Source organism: Panthera tigris, chromosome B4 (genome assembly GCF_018350195.1).
Source record: "Panthera tigris isolate Pti1 chromosome B4, P.tigris_Pti1_mat1.1, whole genome shotgun sequence".
Taxonomy (NCBI): domain Eukaryota; kingdom Metazoa; phylum Chordata; class Mammalia; order Carnivora; family Felidae; genus Panthera; species Panthera tigris.
The window spans coordinates 17,083,726-17,102,832 of record NC_056666.1 but is presented as its reverse complement, the minus strand read 5'-3'; the positions used below and the strand labels follow the sequence as shown (position 1 = coordinate 17,102,832).

Below are 19,107 nucleotides of genomic sequence, written 5' to 3'. Positions count from 1 at the left end.
ATTTATTTTGATATTTAAGCAAGTTTTATGTGAGTATAGCCTCTAGTCTTGTACTTCTGTAAAAGCAGCCTTCACCCATCACCACAGTAATGCATTTGAAACTTATTCCAGTTGCTGTTGCTTACTTTTCCAGTTCAACTCTCTGGAAATGGTTTTCCTGTTTGTCAAAATATTAATAGGAAAACTGTGTCTACCACTAACCTGGTGTCACATTTAGGAACATCATCAGCAAATTTTCAGCATTGTTGTCCATGCATTAGATGCACATGTCATACAAGGATGTTGTATATTAAAAAAAAAAAGCAAGAAAAGACATTGAAGAGTTAATCTCACCATCTCTGCAATATCATTTCATAGCATATTTTTAAAACCATATGAATGTCACAAGGCATTTGTAGAAGTGTGGTATCATCCTCATTGACTTTTTTTAAAAAACTGTTTATTTTAAGAGAGAGCGAGTGGGGTATGGCCAGAGAGAGAGGGAGAGAGAGAATCCCAAGCCAGCTCCATACCCAGCATGGAGAAGGATGCAGGGCTTGATCTCATGACCGTGAGACCATGACCTGAGCCAAAAGCAACAGTCAGATGCTTAATGAAGTCACCTTTAAAACTAAGGGTGGTAGTAAAATAGAGAAGACCATAATTTTTCATCAGTTTTCCACAGTATTAATAGTTTTCATGACTGCTTTGGGTATACACCTTATTTTTATGTGTTTTGTTTGTTTGTTTTTTAGGGAGAAGTAATAGCACTGGATAAAATATCCAACAAAGTAGAAAAAATAAAACAGAATGCTTTATTGTTAGGGCTGAATTCCATCAAGGCATTTTGCTTTGATGGAACAAAGGCTCTTAAACTCGATATGGTTAAGGATGCTGAAGGTGAGTTAAATTTTGTCTTTATAGGCTTCTGTAATCGGCTTTTGGAAACAAGTAGATTTTGCTATCATTGTTCTAGCCTTAAAATATCCATAAGACCTCGAAACTGGCATGGATTTAAGCTATGTTGCCATAATAGATAGCATTTTGCTTTTCATCTCATCCCTAAATTTCAGATTTTAATAATGTACAATCATATCCCCAAGACTTGGTCAAACCCTTTGGTCTTACTGTATTTGTCTTAATTTCATGTTGAATCTCAGAAAGCTTATTAGCCTTTCAATTTTATGATTCTTGGGCTATTGTGTTTTCTCCATTTTTCTTGAGAGAATGGGGCTGTGGAGCTAGGAAGGGAGGAAAAACTGCCACATGTCTTGTTTTAGAACAAAATGTTGTATTAAGTCACTCGATAGCTCTGTTTCTTTGTTTAGATTTGATTTCATGAAGTACTCCAGAAACTTGCATATTTTAATGAACTAATTGGCATTCGTGTTCCCAAACTGTGCATCGATTAAAGATGCTACTTGATTAATCACTTCTTGGCCTTTTGGCTAGGATCAAGTGTAGTACCTGCTCTTATCAGTTGAATATCTGCCATGTCCTCTCTCTGAGGACAATATATCACAAGACTTTGGCACCAGGAGATGGAACAGGAACTTGCTCCGTCCACTCCATGCATCGACCTGTGTTCCCAGTACTCCCAGGAATGGTGCACCTTTTTGAGGGAATGAAAATTGTCCAGGGGAAAAAAATCCTACCTGATTAAAGGTGACTTTTATTTTATTTTATTTTTAATGTTTATTTATTTATTTTGAGAGAGCACGTGAGCTGGGAAGGGGCAGAGAGAGAGAGAGAGAAAGAGAGAAAATCCTAAGCGTACTCTGCACTGTCAGCGCAGAGCCGGAGGTGGGGCTTGACCTCACAGAATCGTGAGATCGTGACCTGAGCCGAAATAAAGAGTTGGATGCTTAACTGACTGCGCTACCCAGGTGCCCTTAAAGATGACTTTAAAAAACTGAGGCCATGGTTTGGATTCCCCACCCCTTATAGCCCATCTAACGTTCCCATATATAAGCTGTTGTTTTTTTTTTTTTAAGAATGACTAGTAGACAGTGGACAGCTCAATATAATCCATTACTGTTACTTTACTGAAATCATTGGTAGGTGACCAGTTTTTACATATCACTGAATAAAGTGATCATACTTATAAGCATAATAGGTTGAGATTATGGTAAGAACAATTGAGATGTAGGGGTAGCCATTTTAGAGGTTAGTCTCCAGTACTATAGCGGGACATATATTAACTGACTTGGAATAGTTGATCACTGAGTTTTCACTCATTTACATCACTTTATTAGCTAATGGTCCTAGGTTGTCATCTTTAGGTATTTTTTGCATCAAGACTTGTTTCGTCACAGATATGGGATGGTAGTTTGATTTGGGGTATTAAAGCTAGAATGTCAGGCAAAAGACATCTGATGGAAAATGCATCAGTAATGTGAACATCACCATATCTTTGAGATTCCTGGAAAGTGAGGAGTTACTTTGTGATACCTACCTAATGTGTAATAAACCACACGGGAATAAACAAATTCAGCACATGGAACTCTTCCTAGAAAAATAGGGATTGTTCAGAGGAACAAGTTCTGGACTATGATTTGTCTTCTTACAGAGGTGGGAATAGGTCAGACTTAATTGCCTGATGACATGAGAACAGCATTTCATGGTCAGTTATTGTTAACCTAAAAGAGTTAGCCAGGGGATTTATATTAGGGTATAGGCTCACAGGCTGTATCAAAGAGACCCAGAATTCAATGGCTTAGAAAATATAAAAGCATTTTTTGTTTCTCTGTTTTCGTTGTTTATTTTGGCCTCACCTAGCAGAAGTGGTCATTCAGTCCTGGTAATGTCATCTCTGGGCCCAAGATAGATGTTCTGGTTCTTTCAAGGGGAAGGGAAAGGATATCAGAATTCTTAGTAATGCATACTACAGCTGGCCAGATTAGTCATTTGATCGATTTAGCTGCAAGTGGGGGCTGGAAAACGTAGTCTTGAGCAGTGTAGCGGTGTGCCCAGTGCAAACCATGACTGTAGGAAAAGAGGATAATGGGCATTAAAGAACAGCTAGCAGTCTGATGAAGGCTTTGTAGTACCAAGGTGGTGATGGTGACCATTTACATTTATTCGTAAGATTTTTAAAATTTTTATTATTTTAGTTGACATAGTGTTACTAGTTTCAAGTATAACAATTCTACAATTATGTACATTATTCTGTGCTCATCACAATTAAGTCACCCTCTGTCATCCTAAAATGTTACTACATTATTAACTTTTTCTTTTTTAGCATTTATTCATTTTTTAAGAGACAGGGAGAGATAGAGTGTGAGCAGGGGAGGCGCAGAGAGAGGGAGGGAGACACAGAATCAGAGGCAGGCTCCAGGCTCTGAGCTGTCAGCCCAGAGCTCAAACCCACAAACCGTGAGATCATGACATAAGCTGAAGTCGGACACTTAAACCGACTGAGCCACTCAGGCGCCCCAAATGTTACATTATTGACTATATTCCCTACACTGTGGTTTTTTGTTTGTTTGTTTGTTTGTTTTGTTTTGTTTTATCTCTCTGACTTACTCATTTTATAGCCAGAAGTTTGTACCTCTTAATTTCTTTCACTGATTTTGCCCATCAACTCACCCTCCTCCCTGCTGGCAACCACCAGTTTGTCCCCTGTATTTGAGTCTATTTCTGTTTGTTTGTTTATTGTTTTGACATTCAGAGTCCACATATATGTGAAATCCTATGGTATTTGTCTTTCTCTGTCTTACTTTACATACCCTCTAGATCCATCCATGTTGTTGTGAATGGCAAGATGCCTTTCGTTTTTATGGTTGACTATTCGGTGTGTGTGTGTGTACCACATCTCTATCCATCTGTCCGTAGACACTGGGAATTGCTTCCGTATATTGGCTGCTGTAACTAATGCTGCAGTAAATGTGGGGGCGCATATATCTTTCTGAATTCATGTTTTCATTTTCTTCAGATAATTATCTAGTACTAGAATTACTGGATCATGTGGTATTTCTATTTTTAATTGTTTGAGGAATCTCCATACTGTTTTCCATAGCAGTTGTATTGATTTACATTCCCACCAACAGTGCAAAAGATTTCTCTTTTCTTTACATCCTTATATATTATTTCTTGTCTTTATTTATTTCTTGACACTAGCCATTCTCACTGTTGTGTGAGGTGAGATCTTACTGTGGTTTTATTTTGCATTTCCCTGATGATTAGTGATGTTGAGCATCTTTTTGTGGGTCTGTTGGCCATCTGTATGTCATCTTTGAAAGAATGTCTTCAGGTCCTCTGCTCACTTTTTAATTGTATTCTTTGGGGGTTTTTTTGGTGCTGAGTTGTAGAAGTTCTGTATGTATTTCCGATATTAACACCTTACAGATAGATATATCATTTGCAAAATCTTACATTCAGTAGGTTTGCCTTTTCATTTTGCTGATGGTTTCCTTCACTGTGCATAAGCTTTTTATTTTGGTTTAGTTCCAATAGTTTATTTTTGCTTTTTTTTCCCTTTACTGCGGAGACGTATCCATAAATATGTTGCTAAGGCTGATGCAAAGAGATGACTGCCTGTGTTTTCTTTTAGGAATTTTATGGCTTCAGGTCTCATATTTAGGTCTTTAATCCATTTTGAATTTATTTTTGTGTTTGATATGAGAAAGTGTGCCAGTTTTACTCTTTGGCATGTAACTGTCCAGTTTTCCCAGAACCATTTATTGAAGAGACCATCTTTTCCCCACTCCCCATTGCATATTCTTGCCTCCTTTTTTATTAATTAAGTGAACATAAAAGCATGGTTTTATTTCCAACCACTGTATCCTTTTCCATTGATCTTTTTTTGTGCCAGTACCATATTCTTCCAGGTTACTATAGCTTTGTAGTGTATCTTGAAATCTGGCATTGTGATACCTCCAGCTTTCTTCTTCTTTTCCAAGATTTCTTTGGTATTTGGGGTCTTTGTGATTTCATACACATTTTAGTATTATCTGTACAAATTCTGTGAAAAGCACGGCAGTTATTTTGGTAGGGATTGCATTGAATCTGTAAATTTCTTTGGGTAATATGGGAATTTTAACAATATTCTTCCCATCCGCGAGTATGGCATATCTTTTTATATGTATTTTCTTCAGTTTCTTTCCTCAATGTCTTACAATTTTCAGAGTACGGGTTTTGCCCTCGGTTAAATTTATTCCTAGGTATTTTATTCTTTTTGGTGTAGTTGTAAATGAGATTATTTTATTATTTTTCCTTCTCCATATAGAAACACAATAGATTTCTCTGTATTAATTTTGCATTCTGTAACTTTACTGAATTCATTTATTCTAATTTTTTTTTAATCTTTAGGGTTTTCTATATATAGTATCATGTCATCTGCAAAGAGTAACAGTTTTGTTTTCTCCTTACCAATTTGTATCCCTTTTATTTCTTGTCTGATTGCTGTGACTAGTACTTCCAGTACTATGTTGACTAGAAGTGGTGAGAGTGGACATCCTTGTTTTATTCCTGATCTTAGAGGAAAAGCTTTCAGTTTTTTTGCTATGGACTATGATATTGGCTATGTGTGCTTCATATATGGCCTTTATTATATTGAGGCATGTTTCTCCTAAACCCACTTTGTTGAGAGTTTTCATCACGACGAGATGTTACATTTTGTCAGATACTTTTTTCTGCATCTATTGAGATGATCCTATGGTTTTGTTTTGTTTTTTTTTTAAGTTTATTTATTTTGAGAGAGAGAGAGCGCACGTGCACACGAGTTGGGGGGAGCAGAGAGAGAGAGAATTCCAAGCAGGCTCTGCACTGTCAGCACAGAGCCTCATGTGGAGCTCTAACTCACGAACCATGAGATCATGACCTGAGTTGAAATCAAGAGTTGGATGCTTAACCATCTGAGCCACCCAGGTGCCCAATCCTGTGGTTTTCGTCCTTCCCCTTGTTAATGCGATGTATCACGTTAGTATGTGAATGTTGAACCATCCTTGCATCCCTGAAATAAATTCCATTTGATAGTGGTGAATGATCCTTTTCGTGTATTGTTGAATTTGGTTTGCTAATGTTTTGAGGATTTTTGCACCTGTCTTTGTGTCAGGGATATGGGCCTGCAGTTTTCTTTTTCTGTAGTGTCATTGTCTGCTTTTGGTATAAGGCTAACGATGGCTTCTTAGAATGCCTTTGGAAGTTTTTCTTCCTCTTTTATTTTTTGAAATCGTTTGAGAATAGGTATTAACTCTTCTTTAAATGTTTGGTAGAATTCACCTTTGAAGCCATCTGGCCCTGGACTTGTGTTTGTTGGGAGTTTTTTGATTATTGATTTAATGTCACTACTAGTAACTGGTCTGTTCAAATTTTCTATTTCTTATTAAGTGTTGGGAGATTGTATGTTTCTAGGAATTGATGCATTTCTTTTACGTTTTCCAGTTTGCGTATCATTTTTTTGTAGTGTTCTCTTAGAATCCTTTTTATTTCTGTGGTGTCAGTTATTTCTGCTCTTTTATTTCTGATTTTATTAGAGTTTTGATGAATCTGTATAAAGGTTTATTAATTTTGTTTATTCAGTTATTGATCTTTACTGGTTTTTTTTAGTCTCAATTTATTTCTGCTGTAATCTTTTTATTTACTTCTAACTTTAAGCTTTGTTCTTTTTCCTTGTTTCTTTAGTTATAAGGTCAGATTATGTGAGATTTTTCTGGTTTCTTGAGGTATACCTATATCACTGCAAACTTCTGTCTTAGAACTGCATTTGCTATGTCCCAAAATTTTGGACTGTTGCGTTTCCATTTTCATTTGTCTCCGGGTATTTTTTTATTTCCTTTTTTATTTCATCATTGACCCATTGACTGATTAGTAGCATGTTGTTTAGCCACCATGTATTTGTGTTTTTTCTTGTTTCTGTTTTTTAAATAATTGCTTTCTAGTTTCATATTGTTGTGGTTGGAAAAGATAATTGATATGATTTCAGCGTTTTTAAACTTAGTGAGGCTTGTTTTGTGGCCTGACATGTGATCCGCTTTGGAGAATATGCCATGTGCACTAGAAAAGAATGTGTGTTCTGCTTATTTTGGATGGAATGTTCTGTATCTGTTAGGTCCATTTGGTCTAATGTGTATTTCAAAGCCACTGTTTGCTTGTTGATTTTCTGTCTGGATATTTTATCAGTTGATGTAATTGAGGTGTTAAAGTCCACTGCTATTATTGTATATTAGTATTGTATTGTCATTTTATGTCTGTTAATATTTGCTTTATGTATTTAGGTGCTTCTATGTTGGGTGGATAGATATTTACAATTGTTATATCCTCTTGCTGGCTTGATCCCTTTATCATTATGTAATACCCTTATTTATCTCTTATTAGAATCTTTGTTTTAAAGTCTGTTTTGTTTGACATAGGTGTTTCTGCCTGGCTTTTTAATTTTTTGCTTCTGTTTGCACAGAATATCTTTTTCCATCCCTTCATTTTCAGTCTCTGTGTATCTTTAGGTCTGAAACAAGTCTTTTGTAGACAGCCTAGAGACAGGTCTTGGTTTTTATTCAATTAGCCACCTGTCTTTTGAATGGAGCATTTATTTAAACTTAAAAGCAGTTATTGATAGGTACATAATTATTGCCATTTTGTTAATTGCTTTCTGGTTATTTTTGTAGTTCTTCTCTGTTCTTTTCTTTTTTCCTTGCTCTCTTCCTTGGTGGTTTGGTGGTTTTCTTTAGTGTTATGCTTGGGTTCTTTTCTCTTTTTGTGTATGTGTATCTGTTACAGGTTTTATTTGTGGTTACCATGGCATTCATTTATAACATCCACTTGTGTATAGCAGTCTATGTTAAGTTGGTGGTCACTTAAGTTCGAACACGTTCTTTTTTTTTTTTTTTTAAGAGACAGCATGACCCTAAGTAAGTACAAAAAGATTGAGATCATACCGTGCATATTTTCAGACCACAAAGCTATGAAACTTGAAATCAACCACAAGAAAAAATTTGGAAAGGTAACAAATACTTGGAGACTGAAGAACATCCTACTAAAGAATGAATGGGCTAACCAAGAAGTTAAAGAGGAAATTAAAAAGTACATGGAAGTAAATGAAAATGTTAACACCACAACCCAAAACCTCTGGGACGCAGCAAAGGTGGTCATAGGGAAGTATATAGCAAACCAGGCCTTCCTAAAGAAGGAAGAAAGATCTCAGATACCCAACCTAAACTTATGCCTTACGGAGCTGGAAAAAGAACAGCAAATAAAACCCAAAACCAGCAGAAGACAAATAATAAAGATTAGAGCAGAAATTAATGCTATCAAAACCAAAAAAAAAAAAAAAAAAAAAAAACCAGTAGAACAGATGAATGAAACCAGAAGCTGGTTCTTTGAAAGAATTAACAAAATTGATAAACCACTAGCCAGTTTGATCAAGAAGAAAAAGGGAAGGACCCAAATAAGTAAAATCAAGAATGAAAGAGGAGAGATCATAACCAAAACAACAGAAATAAAAACAATAATAGAATATTATGAGCAATTATATGCCAATAAAGTGGGCAATCTGGAAGAAATGGACAAATTCCTAGACATATACATTACCAAAACTGAAACAGGAAGAAATAGAAAATTTGAACAGACCCAAAACCAGTAAGGAAATCGAATTAGTAATCAAAATCTCCCCAAAAACAAGAGTCCAGGACCAGAAGGCTTTCCAGGGGAATTCTACCAAACATTTAAGGAAGAGTTAATACCTATTCCCTTGAAACTGTTCCAAAAATTAGAAACAGAAAGAAAACTTCCAAACTCTTTCTATGAAGCCAGCATTACCTTGATTCCAAAACCAGAGACCCCACTAAAAAGGAGAACTACCGACCAATTTCCCTGATGAACATGGATGCAAAAATCCTCAACAAGATAATTAGCCAACCGGCTCCAACAATATATTAAAAAAGTTTTTCACCACGACCAAGCGGGATTTATACCTGGGATCTAGGGCTGGTTCAATATCCGCAAAACAATTAACGTGATTCATCACATCAATAAAAGAAAGGACAAGAACCATATGATCCTCTCAATAGATGCAGAGAAAGCATTTGACAAAATACACCATCCTTTCTTGATAAAAACCCTCAAGAAAGTAGGGATAGAAGGAGCATATCTTGAGATCATAAAAGCCATATATGAACTACCCAACACTAATATCATCCTCAATGGGGAAGAACTGACAGCTTTCCCCTGAAGGTCAGGAACAAGACAGGGATGTCCACTCTCGCCACTGTTATTCAACGTAGTATTGGAAGTCTTAGCCTCTGCAGTCAGACAACACAAAGAAATAAAAGTCATCCAAATTGGCCGGAGGAGGTCAAACTTTCACTCTTCACAGATGACATGATACTCTATATGGAAAACCCAAAAGATTCCACCAAAAAACTTCTAGAATTGATTCATGAATTCAGCAAAGTTGCAGGATATAAAATCAACGCACAGAAATCAGTTGCATTCCTATACACCAACAGTGAAGTGACAGAAAGAGAAATCAAGGAATTGATCCCATTTACCGTTGCACAAAAACCATAAAATACCTAGGAATAAATCTAACCAAAGAGGTGAAAAATCTACACACTGAAAACTGAAATCTATACATGGAAATCTATACACTGAAAGCTTATGAAAAAAATAGAAGAAGACACAAAGAAATGGGAAAAGATTCCATGCTCCTGGATAGGAAGAACAAATATTGTTAAAATGTCGATACTACCCAAAGCAATCTACATATTCAGTGCAATCCCTCTCAGAGTAACACCAGCATTCTTCACAGAGCTAGAACACATACTCCTAAAATTTATATGGAACCAGAAAAGACCCCGAATAGCCAAAGCAATCTTGAAAAACAAAACCAAAACAGGAGGCATCACAATTCTGGACTTCAAACTATACTACAAAGCTGTAATTATCAAGACAGTATGGTACTGGCCCAAGAACAGACACTCAGATCAATGGAACAGAATAGAGAACCCAGAAATGGACCCACAAACGTATGGTCAACTAAACTTTGACAAAGCAGGAAAGAATATCCAATGGAATACAGACAGTCTCTTCAGCAAGTGGTGCTGGGAAAACTGGACAGCGACTTGCAGAAGAATGAACCTGGACCACTTTCTTACACCATACACAAAAAATAAATTCAAAATGGATGAAAGACCTCAGTGTAAGACAGGAAGCCATCAAAATCCTCGAGGAGAAAGCAGGCAACAACCTCTTTGATCTTGGCCGCAGCAATTTCTTATTCAACACGTCTCCGGAGGCAAGGGAAACAAAAGCAAAAATGAAGTACTAGGACCTCATCAAAATAAAAAGCTTCTGCACAGCGAAGGAGACAATCAGCAAAACTTAATGGCAACTGACAGAATGGGAGAAGATATTTGCAAATGACATATCGATAAAGGGTTAGTATCCAAGATCTAGAAAGAACTTATCAAACTCAGCAAGCAAAATACAAATAACCCAGTGAAGAAATGGGCAAAAGACATGGATAAACACTTCTCCAAGGAAGACATCCAGATGGCCAACCGACACATGAAAAAATGCTCAGCATCACTCATCATCAAGGAAGTACAAATCAAAACCACAATGAGATATCACTTTACACCTGTCAGAATGGCTAACATTAACAACTCAGGCAACAACAGATGTTGGCGAGGATGCGGAGAAAGAGGATCTCTTTTGCATTGTTGGTGGCAATGCAAGCTGGTGCAGCCACTCTGGAAAACAGTATGGAGGTTCCTCAAAAAACTAAAAATAGAACTACCCTACGACCCAGCAATTGCACTAGTAGGCATTTATCCACATGATACAGGTGTGCTGTTTCAAAGGCACACATGCACCCCCATGTTTATAGCAGCACGATCAACAATAGCCAAAGTATGGAAAGAGCCCAAATGTCCATCAATGGATGAATAGATAAAGAAGATATGGTATATATATATATATATACAATGGTGTATTACTCGGCAATCAAAAAGAATGAAATCTTGCCATTTGCAAATACGTGGATGGAACTGGAGGGTATTATGTTAAATGAAATTAGTCAGAAAAAGACAAAAATCATATGACTTCACTCATATGAGGACTTTAAGAAACAAAACAGATGAACATAAGGGAAGCCAAAATAATATAAAAACAGGGAGGGGGACAAAACAGAAGAGACTCATAAAGATGGAGAACAAACTGAGTGTTACTGGAGGGGTTGTGGGAAGGGGGAGAGGCTAAATGGGTAAGGGGCATTAAGGAATCTACTCCTGAAATCATTGTTTCACTATTTGCTAACTAATTTGGATGTAAATTTTAAAAAATAAAAAATAAAATTAAAAAAAAAAGCATGAGTCGGCGGGGGGGGTGCGGTGGTGGTGGAGGGGATAGACTCCATGCTTAGTGTGAAGCCAGATTCAGGGCTTGATCCCATATCCCCAGGGATCATGCATGACCTGAGCTGAAATCAAGAGTCAGGCACTCAACCAACTGAGCCATCCAGGCATCCCTTGAACACATTCTAAAAGCATAAATTTTGACTCCCCTTTCATTTTATGTATATGATACCATATTTATGCCTTTTTATTTTGTATATTCCTTGACTGATTTTGGTAGATGTATGTGATTTCCCAACATTAATGTTTTAGCCTCCATACTAGCTTTATAAGTGATTAATTTACTATGGTCACTCTATGTTTGCTTTTACCAGTGAAGTTTTTTTCCTTTTATATTTTTCTTCTAGTTACAGGCTTTTCTTACCTCTTAAGGAATTCCTTTTAACAGTTCTTATAAGGCTGGTTTAGTGGTGATAAACTCTTTTAACTTTTGCTTGTCCGGGAAACTCTTTATCTCTCCTTCATTTCTGCTTCAAGATAACTTTGCCGGGTAGAGTATTTTGGGTTGTAGGTTTTTTCCTTTCAGCACTTTGAAGGCATCCTTGTGGGCTGCAGAGTTTCTCTTGAAAAATCAACTGATATCGCCTGATTGTCAGAGCTCCCATTTTTAGGCTCTGCTGATTTTCAAAGCCAGATATCGTGAAGACTCATGTTCCCAGTAAGTGCCCAGGACTGAGGTTGCCTGCTGTGGGTCCTGATCCACTCACTCCTCTATGTTTGTGATGTCCCTTCCTTTTGTGGTTTTTCACACGAGGAGTTTGGTTATTGACCTTGTCTCCACCCCTCTTACCCTTTCTGATATGGCCTTCTCTCTGTGACTAGCTGTGGAAGGTCTCTTCTCCCAGTCTTCAGACTTTCCGAATCAGTTGCAGTAGATACGGTTGTTGGTTTAGTGTCTGTGGTATAAGGTGAGCTCAAGATCTTCCTATTCTGCCATTTAACAACCACCACCCCCCCCCCCGTGTTTTCTGAGTTCCTTTTAGTTAATAAAATTTTTCTTTTCTTTTTAAGTTGAAAGACAGACTCTGAGCGGATGAGTGAGGTGTGTAGTATAAGGTGGCAAGAAGTTGATTCAGTGGCTTCTTAACCATGCACTGATGTCAAGTTGCAGGGTGGTTTTGATTTTTAAACAGTTCTGGATATGAACTGCTGATGAATCATTTCATCACTTAGTGACCTAACACAGTGATCTTATTATTATTTCTCACAGTTTGAGGGAATGACTGGGACCTCTGAGTGGTTCTCACTTTGAGTATCTGACGCAATTAGCAGTCACTGGGTATCTGAGGGAAGCGTCATCTCAAAAGCTTTCTCTGTCACGTGCATGTCTGGAGGTTGATGGTGGTTCTCAGATAGGACCTACACGTGGCCTCTCCCATGTGTACCGACTGGGCTTTCTCAGACCAAGTGGCTTAGGTTCTGAGAATGAGTGTCCTAAGAGCCCCAGGCAGAAGCTGTATCAACCTTTTATGACTTAGTCCAGAAGTCACGTAGTATCAGTTCTGCTCTTGTCCACAATAAAAGAAAAGGAACATTAGACCCCACCTCTTGTGGGAGAAGAGTCAATGTCAAATTGAAGGGCATGTGGGATGGAAGGTATTGGCATAGCTATCTTTGGAAAATATAATTTTTTCACAGTTTTAAATAATTTGTATTCCTAGTGCATAAATTTATATGCACAAAAATTGTTAACTGGACATGGAATAAATACTGATTTGAAAAATGAAAGAGCACAAAATCAATAATTCTTCCAGTTTACTTCAGGGTGACTTTTACCTGCTCCATAAATTGAATTAATATGATTAAAATTCTTATGTTGCATACTAAGGTGATTTTATTTTATAATTTTTAATGTTAATTTTTTGAGAGAGAGTGTGTGTGAGTGGATCGTGGCTCAGATACCACAGATACTCACATTTCTTAGATTTTCTTTAATAAGCGTTTCTTCATTTGATGTATGTCCCAGGCATTTTCTAGAGACTTTAAATGGTGGTTTTCGCTTTTGTTACAGTTTTTACTAGTTATAATTCTTGCACCGGGGAGAAGGTCTGTATCCCCTCATTCCAAATGTTGTCCCAATCTTATTGTTTCCATCATAAAATTGCTCCTAAATTATACACCACTCCAAACGAATGCAGTTTTAGAAATCACTGAAGGTTGTTCTAAGAATACATATTGAGGAAAAGCTTTGGATAAATAAAAATTTGGGTACTCCTAAACTGCATACAAGCCTTAAATGTTCATTTCATGGCTTTCTACTTTTGAACAAGAGAGATTTCTCTTGTACCAGGTATCTTTGTGGTCATTTGGTGATCTTAGTCTCATCTAAGACAGGTCTAGAATATTTTTAGGAATGTCTCAATTTTTGTATAATTACCCACTGCTTTCTGTGAAAATGGTACTTATTAAGAACAGTGAGTTCAGTGAGTTGGCATTGTCCCTATCCCTGTCAAGGCCATGGCATTTGCTTCTGCTCTGTACAAGGGTGCCTGGCTGGGGGATATATTGAGGGGCTGAAGGCCAGCCTGTGCTCTGTTTATCATGGTGCAGAACTATATTAACCTAGAGATACGCATACCTTAATTCTAGTCCATACAAAGGTATCTTGTGGGGTTGCTTGTCCTGTTTTTTAGGAATTTTCAGTGTCTAGATGGAAGTAACACTTGAACGCTAGTGTGTATGAGACTCTACATCCAAGGGGTGCCTGCGTGGCTCACTCAACCTTGATTGCAGCTCAGGTCACGATCCCAGGGTCATGGGATCAAGTCCCATGTTGAGCTCTGTGCCGAGCATGGAGCCTGCTTAAGATTCTCTCCTTCTCCCTCTACATCTCTTCCCTGCTCATACGTTCACCTGCTCTCCCTCTCTCAGGAAAAAAATATATATACATCCAAAAGACACCAAATGCTATGGCAACTCAGAGGAATGGATTACTTCTTCTAGGGACAATAGAAAAAAGAGTTTAGGCTGAGGAGGTGACATTTGTTAGGGCTTGAAAGGGTAGATAGCATTTTGACAAGTGGAAATGAGTGCTGGGGCATCTCAGGAAAAGAGAATTAGCAGAAGCATGGAAATAGCAAAGCTCATGACATTTTTGGGTAACAAAGTGATGTGGGTTTTTTGGTTTTTTTTTTTTTAACATTGGTGAATGTGGCTGAGTACTGAGAAAGGTAGCTAGGGAAGTACATGGAGTAGTCGAGAAGCTAGAGAAGAGGTCTTGATTTGTTAGTGTAAGGAGTTTATTCAAGAGATTTAGGTAGCTGTGGGAGAGTTTTTGGTTTTCTAAGAGAGACAATTTGGTATAAAAAAATAGTGTAAGGAACGTGTTAAATCGATGTTGGAGAGCTGGAAAAGCAAAAGGAGATCATCGAAGCATCCTGGAGCTAATCATGTGCAGAAAGCAGCTACTACCCCTATAGCTCTTCTGATCAGTAAGAAAAAGCCAACAGTCTAAGTAGAAAAAGGACAAAACAAGAGAGGTGACCATATAAAGGAAAAATAGAAATGGCCAATGAAACAACAACAACAATAATAATAACTTCTTTGATGAAGATTTTTAGGAGAATGAGTATAATCATAATGAAAGTATAAATTGCTATAATCTTTCTGGAGCATTTTTTCAGTATGTACCAAAAACCTTAACAATAATTGTTTACTTTGAGAAGATCTTCTGAGACTGTGGGTGAGAATGCAGGGATGGTTATAGGTGGAGATGAGTTAAATTGATAAGAGCTCACGTATGACAGTTGTGCAGTCAGAGAAAAGCAGGTGATCTTGTGGTTCTCAGAACATTGCTGTGGTTCCCGTGGGCAGTCAGCTGGCTTCCTGTGAGGGCAGTCAGCAGCAATATCTTGCAGTTATTAAATAGCAGAAATATATAAACAGACCGGTTTCATGATTTTCTCCAGTAACACTAAATAACTCAGAAGTCGGAGCGGAGAAAATTATTCATGTGATACAAGGAGATACTCTAGAGCATAGCCTTGCTGATGGCCACGAAAGCGAGGAGAGTGAGGAACCTCAGAACCAGTATATTTGACTAGAACCTAACAGGTATTCTTGTTTTGGGGGGCTGTCTGCAGTAGGGGTTGCCGAGAGAAGTGTTCGCTCTCAGTATGACTAGAATGAATTCCAGGTCCTCGCTCTGATGAATTGTGGCTTGTGACATTGGGGATACAAAGTCTCATATGATTAGGCCTTAATTTGCACTGTGTCAACAGAATAACCCTCAATTATAATAATTACATTGTTAACCATTTTACATATGTCAGAATTAGCTTTACCAGCTACTTGAAAGGAGAAATTGTTTTTCTTTGTAGTCTAGATGATGATTTTAAATTTCTGATAATTGGTTCTATCTCAGGAGTTTTCTTTTTTTTATTTAAATATATATATATATATATATATATATATATTTTTTTTTTTTTTTTTTTTTGAGAGCACGAGCAGGAGAGGGGCAGAGAGAGAGAGGAAGACAGAGGATTGAAGTGGGCTCTGTGCTGAGAGCAGAGAGCCTGACACGGGGCTCGAACTCACAAGCTTTGAGATCATGACCTGAGCCGAAGTCGGACGCTCATCAGACTTAAGTCACCCAGGCACCCCTATGTCGGGAGTTTTCTATTCTACACCTATAGGCACATAACAAGTATGTTTATAATTCTCTTCACAGGAAAACCTCCATTCTTACGAGAATCTTTTGACCGAATTCTTCTTGATGCACCGTGCAGTGGAATGGGACAGAGACCAAACATGGCTTGTTCTTGGACTTTGAAAGAAGTGACATCATATCAGCCATTACAGAGAAAACTCTTTACTGTGGTAGGTGATGATACTTTGATGTGAAAAAAAAAAGTTGACCTTCGCTACTTTGATGTTTCAAAGACCGAGAAGCAGTGTTCATAGCAGCATTTCTCACAATAACCAAAACAGGGAAACGACCCACTTGTCTATCAACAGGTGAATGGATAAGAAAATGTGTACGCATATAATAGAATATTACTCAGCTCTCCACAGGAAGAAAATTCGGGCACAACATGAATGAACTTTGGGAACTTAGGCCGAGTGGTATAAGCCAGACACAGAAAGACAAATACTGTCTGTTTCCATTTCTATGAGGTAACTAGAATAGGAACATTCTTAGAGATAGAAAGTAGAAGAAAGATTACCAGGGGCTGGAGGGATGGGGAATTAGTGTTTAAAATGGGTACAGAGTTCGCATTTGGGAAACTGAAAAGTTCTGGAGATGGGTGATGGTGATGGGTGCAGACAGTGTGAATGTACTTAATGCCACTGACCTGTACGCTTACAAATGGTTAAAATGTCAAGTTTTATGTTGCTCTATCACATGGAAAAGGACAGAGAAAACCCAGTTTAAATAATGAAGCTTTCATTTGTGTTGATCACTCTTTATTACAGGCAGAGGCAGAATTTCTTCACTGAGACATTTAATGGGTCTCCAACATTCTGATACATCTTAAGAAGTCACTGAGTTGTTAACATCATAGTTGCTAACTGATGTGTAAAGAATGGGATATAAATGAGTTACTCTTTTTTTTATAGGGTTCCTGGATCATCTTCGGTAGTGTATTAGAAATGGGAAGAGTCCAGGAGAAGGGAAACACATCAATAAAAATGAGAAGTGACCATTCAGTGTAGAATATAGAAGAACCGTAAAAGCTTGGCTAATTTCACTGGTCTCTAGCACGTTTCAAGAGAAACCCAAATAGAACATTTGAGGATTTCTTTCTGGCTTGCGAACGTGATTCGGTGGATTTCGCAGAATGTAGAGAGCATTTGATCAAAGATGACTTTGTTGTTTTCTCTCAGCCCTGCAGTTATAAATACATAGGCTGCAGCAAATGGGTACCTGTGATTATGCAGTCTCTAAAGTTACCTTTGAGCATGTTTCTGCTCATCTCTCTAGTATCTCCTTTTATACCCAAAGGTGGCACTCAGGGTAGATTATTTAACTTTTTCTTCAGTCTTCAAGGAGCACATCCTGGAAGTTAAAACAGCAGACAGCAAAAAGGAAGCTTTACTTATGGTTGAAACCCACTCTGAGTTGAGGGTACAGTTAAGACACTGTTTTAAAAGACTGGGCTTTTTGTTCTTTTTTAGGTCAAAGCAGAAAGAACATTTTAAAAGGTTTCTTAGGAGTAGATGCAGTGATCTCAATGAAAAGGAATAGCTTCGAGAGAGAGTTCAGAATATAGCACATTTGCCGTTTAGTACGGAGTTGTGTTGATGGAGAACGTGGACTTTAATCAGACACAATCTTGTTTGGAACTGTGCAACTTCCACACGAGTGACTTTAGGTACATTGTTTTCTTTATATGAGAAATGGGGACTATAAATCCACCTGATAGGGTCACCTCATGGGAGATAGTAACTATGCCTCATGGTTATAAGTAAATTGAGAAAATCCATGTAAAATGCTTAAAACAGTAACTGGCACACATTTACAAAGTTTAAATTTTCATCAGCATACTCTAGTTAAGAAGGCACAAATATATACTATATGTAATAAAAATACATATATGTAGTATAGATGGTATATATTATTATATAGTTTATTCATACTCATAAATACCAGATGGCATATAGTGTGTGTGTGTGTGTGTGTGTGTGTGTGTGTGTGTGTGTGTGTGTGTGTAATAGTATACTATGTATAGGATGTATTTTAAAGACTTTCATTAAAATGTTTTTAAATATTGGGGCACCTGAGTGACTGAGTTAAGCGTCCAACTTTGGTTCAGGTCATGATCTCACGGCTCGTTGGTTTGAGTCCCGTGTCGGGCTCTGTGCTGACAGCTCGGAGCCTGGAGCCTGCTTCAGATTCTGGGTCTCCCTCTCTCTCTCTGCCCCTCCGCTCATTGTCTCTTGCTCTGTCTCTTTCTCAAAAATAAATAAACATTAAAAAAAATTTTTTAATGTTTTTAAATATCTAGGAGTTTGAAAAGATACGGTTTTTAGTTATTTGGGAAAAATTAATTTTCTTATTAACACCTTATTTCTTGATTCATTTATTTACTGGACAAATATTCATTGAGCACCTGACCATACCACAATATGGACTGTTCTGGGTGCTATCAATATAGCCGTGAAAGAATGACAACCACTGCCTTATTCATGGAGTGTCTATTCCAAATGGGGAGGAAGATATAAACAGATGAGTAAGTTATTATGTATAGTAACAGAGCAGACTAAAGAAGGGAAGGTAGGATTGCTGGATTTGAGTAGTTGTAGTTTTACCTGGGATGGTCAGGGAGGGCAGTCCTGGAAAGGTGACATATACACAGAGATAAGATTGTGAGGAAGCAATGCAGAGAATTAGAAGAGTTTCCAAGCCTGTGCACAGATCTTGAGGTGGGCCTGTGCCCTGTGTGTTCCGGAACAGCAGAGGCCAGTGTTGCTAAAGCAGAGTGAGCGAGGCGTGTCAGAAGGGCAGCCAGAGGCCTGCTCTGTGTAGGGCTTTGAAAGCCACCGTAAGGACCTGGGCTTGGACCACGAGTGATAAGTCGAGACATTTGAAGGGTTTTGAGCTGAGAAGTGACGAGTTTTAAAAACATTGCTCTCCGGCTGCTGTCTGGAGATGATTGTAGGAGGGCAGACAAAGAAGCAGGTGGGCTGAGAAGGAGGCGAAAGACGGTGTAGCTTGGACCAGAATGATGGCAGGGGAGGTGGCCAAACTCTGGATATATTTTAAAGGTAGAGCCAATGGGATTTGCTAGCGGATGGGAGTGCAGGAGAAAGAGAGGCGTAAAAGATCATCTCCGGT

General features: G+C 37.9%; 1 protein-coding gene and 1 non-coding gene across 7 annotated transcripts in view; both read left to right on the top strand.

Annotated features, from left to right (window-relative positions):
- Nucleotides 1-19,107, top strand: part of NSUN6 (NOP2/Sun RNA methyltransferase 6) — a 63,404-nt gene that overhangs the window by 41,686 nt on the left and 2,611 nt on the right. For all 6 annotated transcript variants that reach the window (XM_042991182.1, XM_042991181.1, XM_042991183.1 and 3 more), the window contains 2 exons: nt 735-879; nt 16,000-16,148. In XM_042991182.1, the coding sequence (XP_042847116.1) occupies nt 735-879; nt 16,000-16,148 (294 nt within the window). The remainder of the gene's footprint in view (nt 1-734; nt 880-15,999; nt 16,149-19,107) is intronic.
- LOC122240697 lies at nt 1,408-1,596 on the top strand. The gene has a single exon (XR_006220466.1). It is a non-coding gene; the product is annotated as a U2 spliceosomal RNA (small nuclear RNA).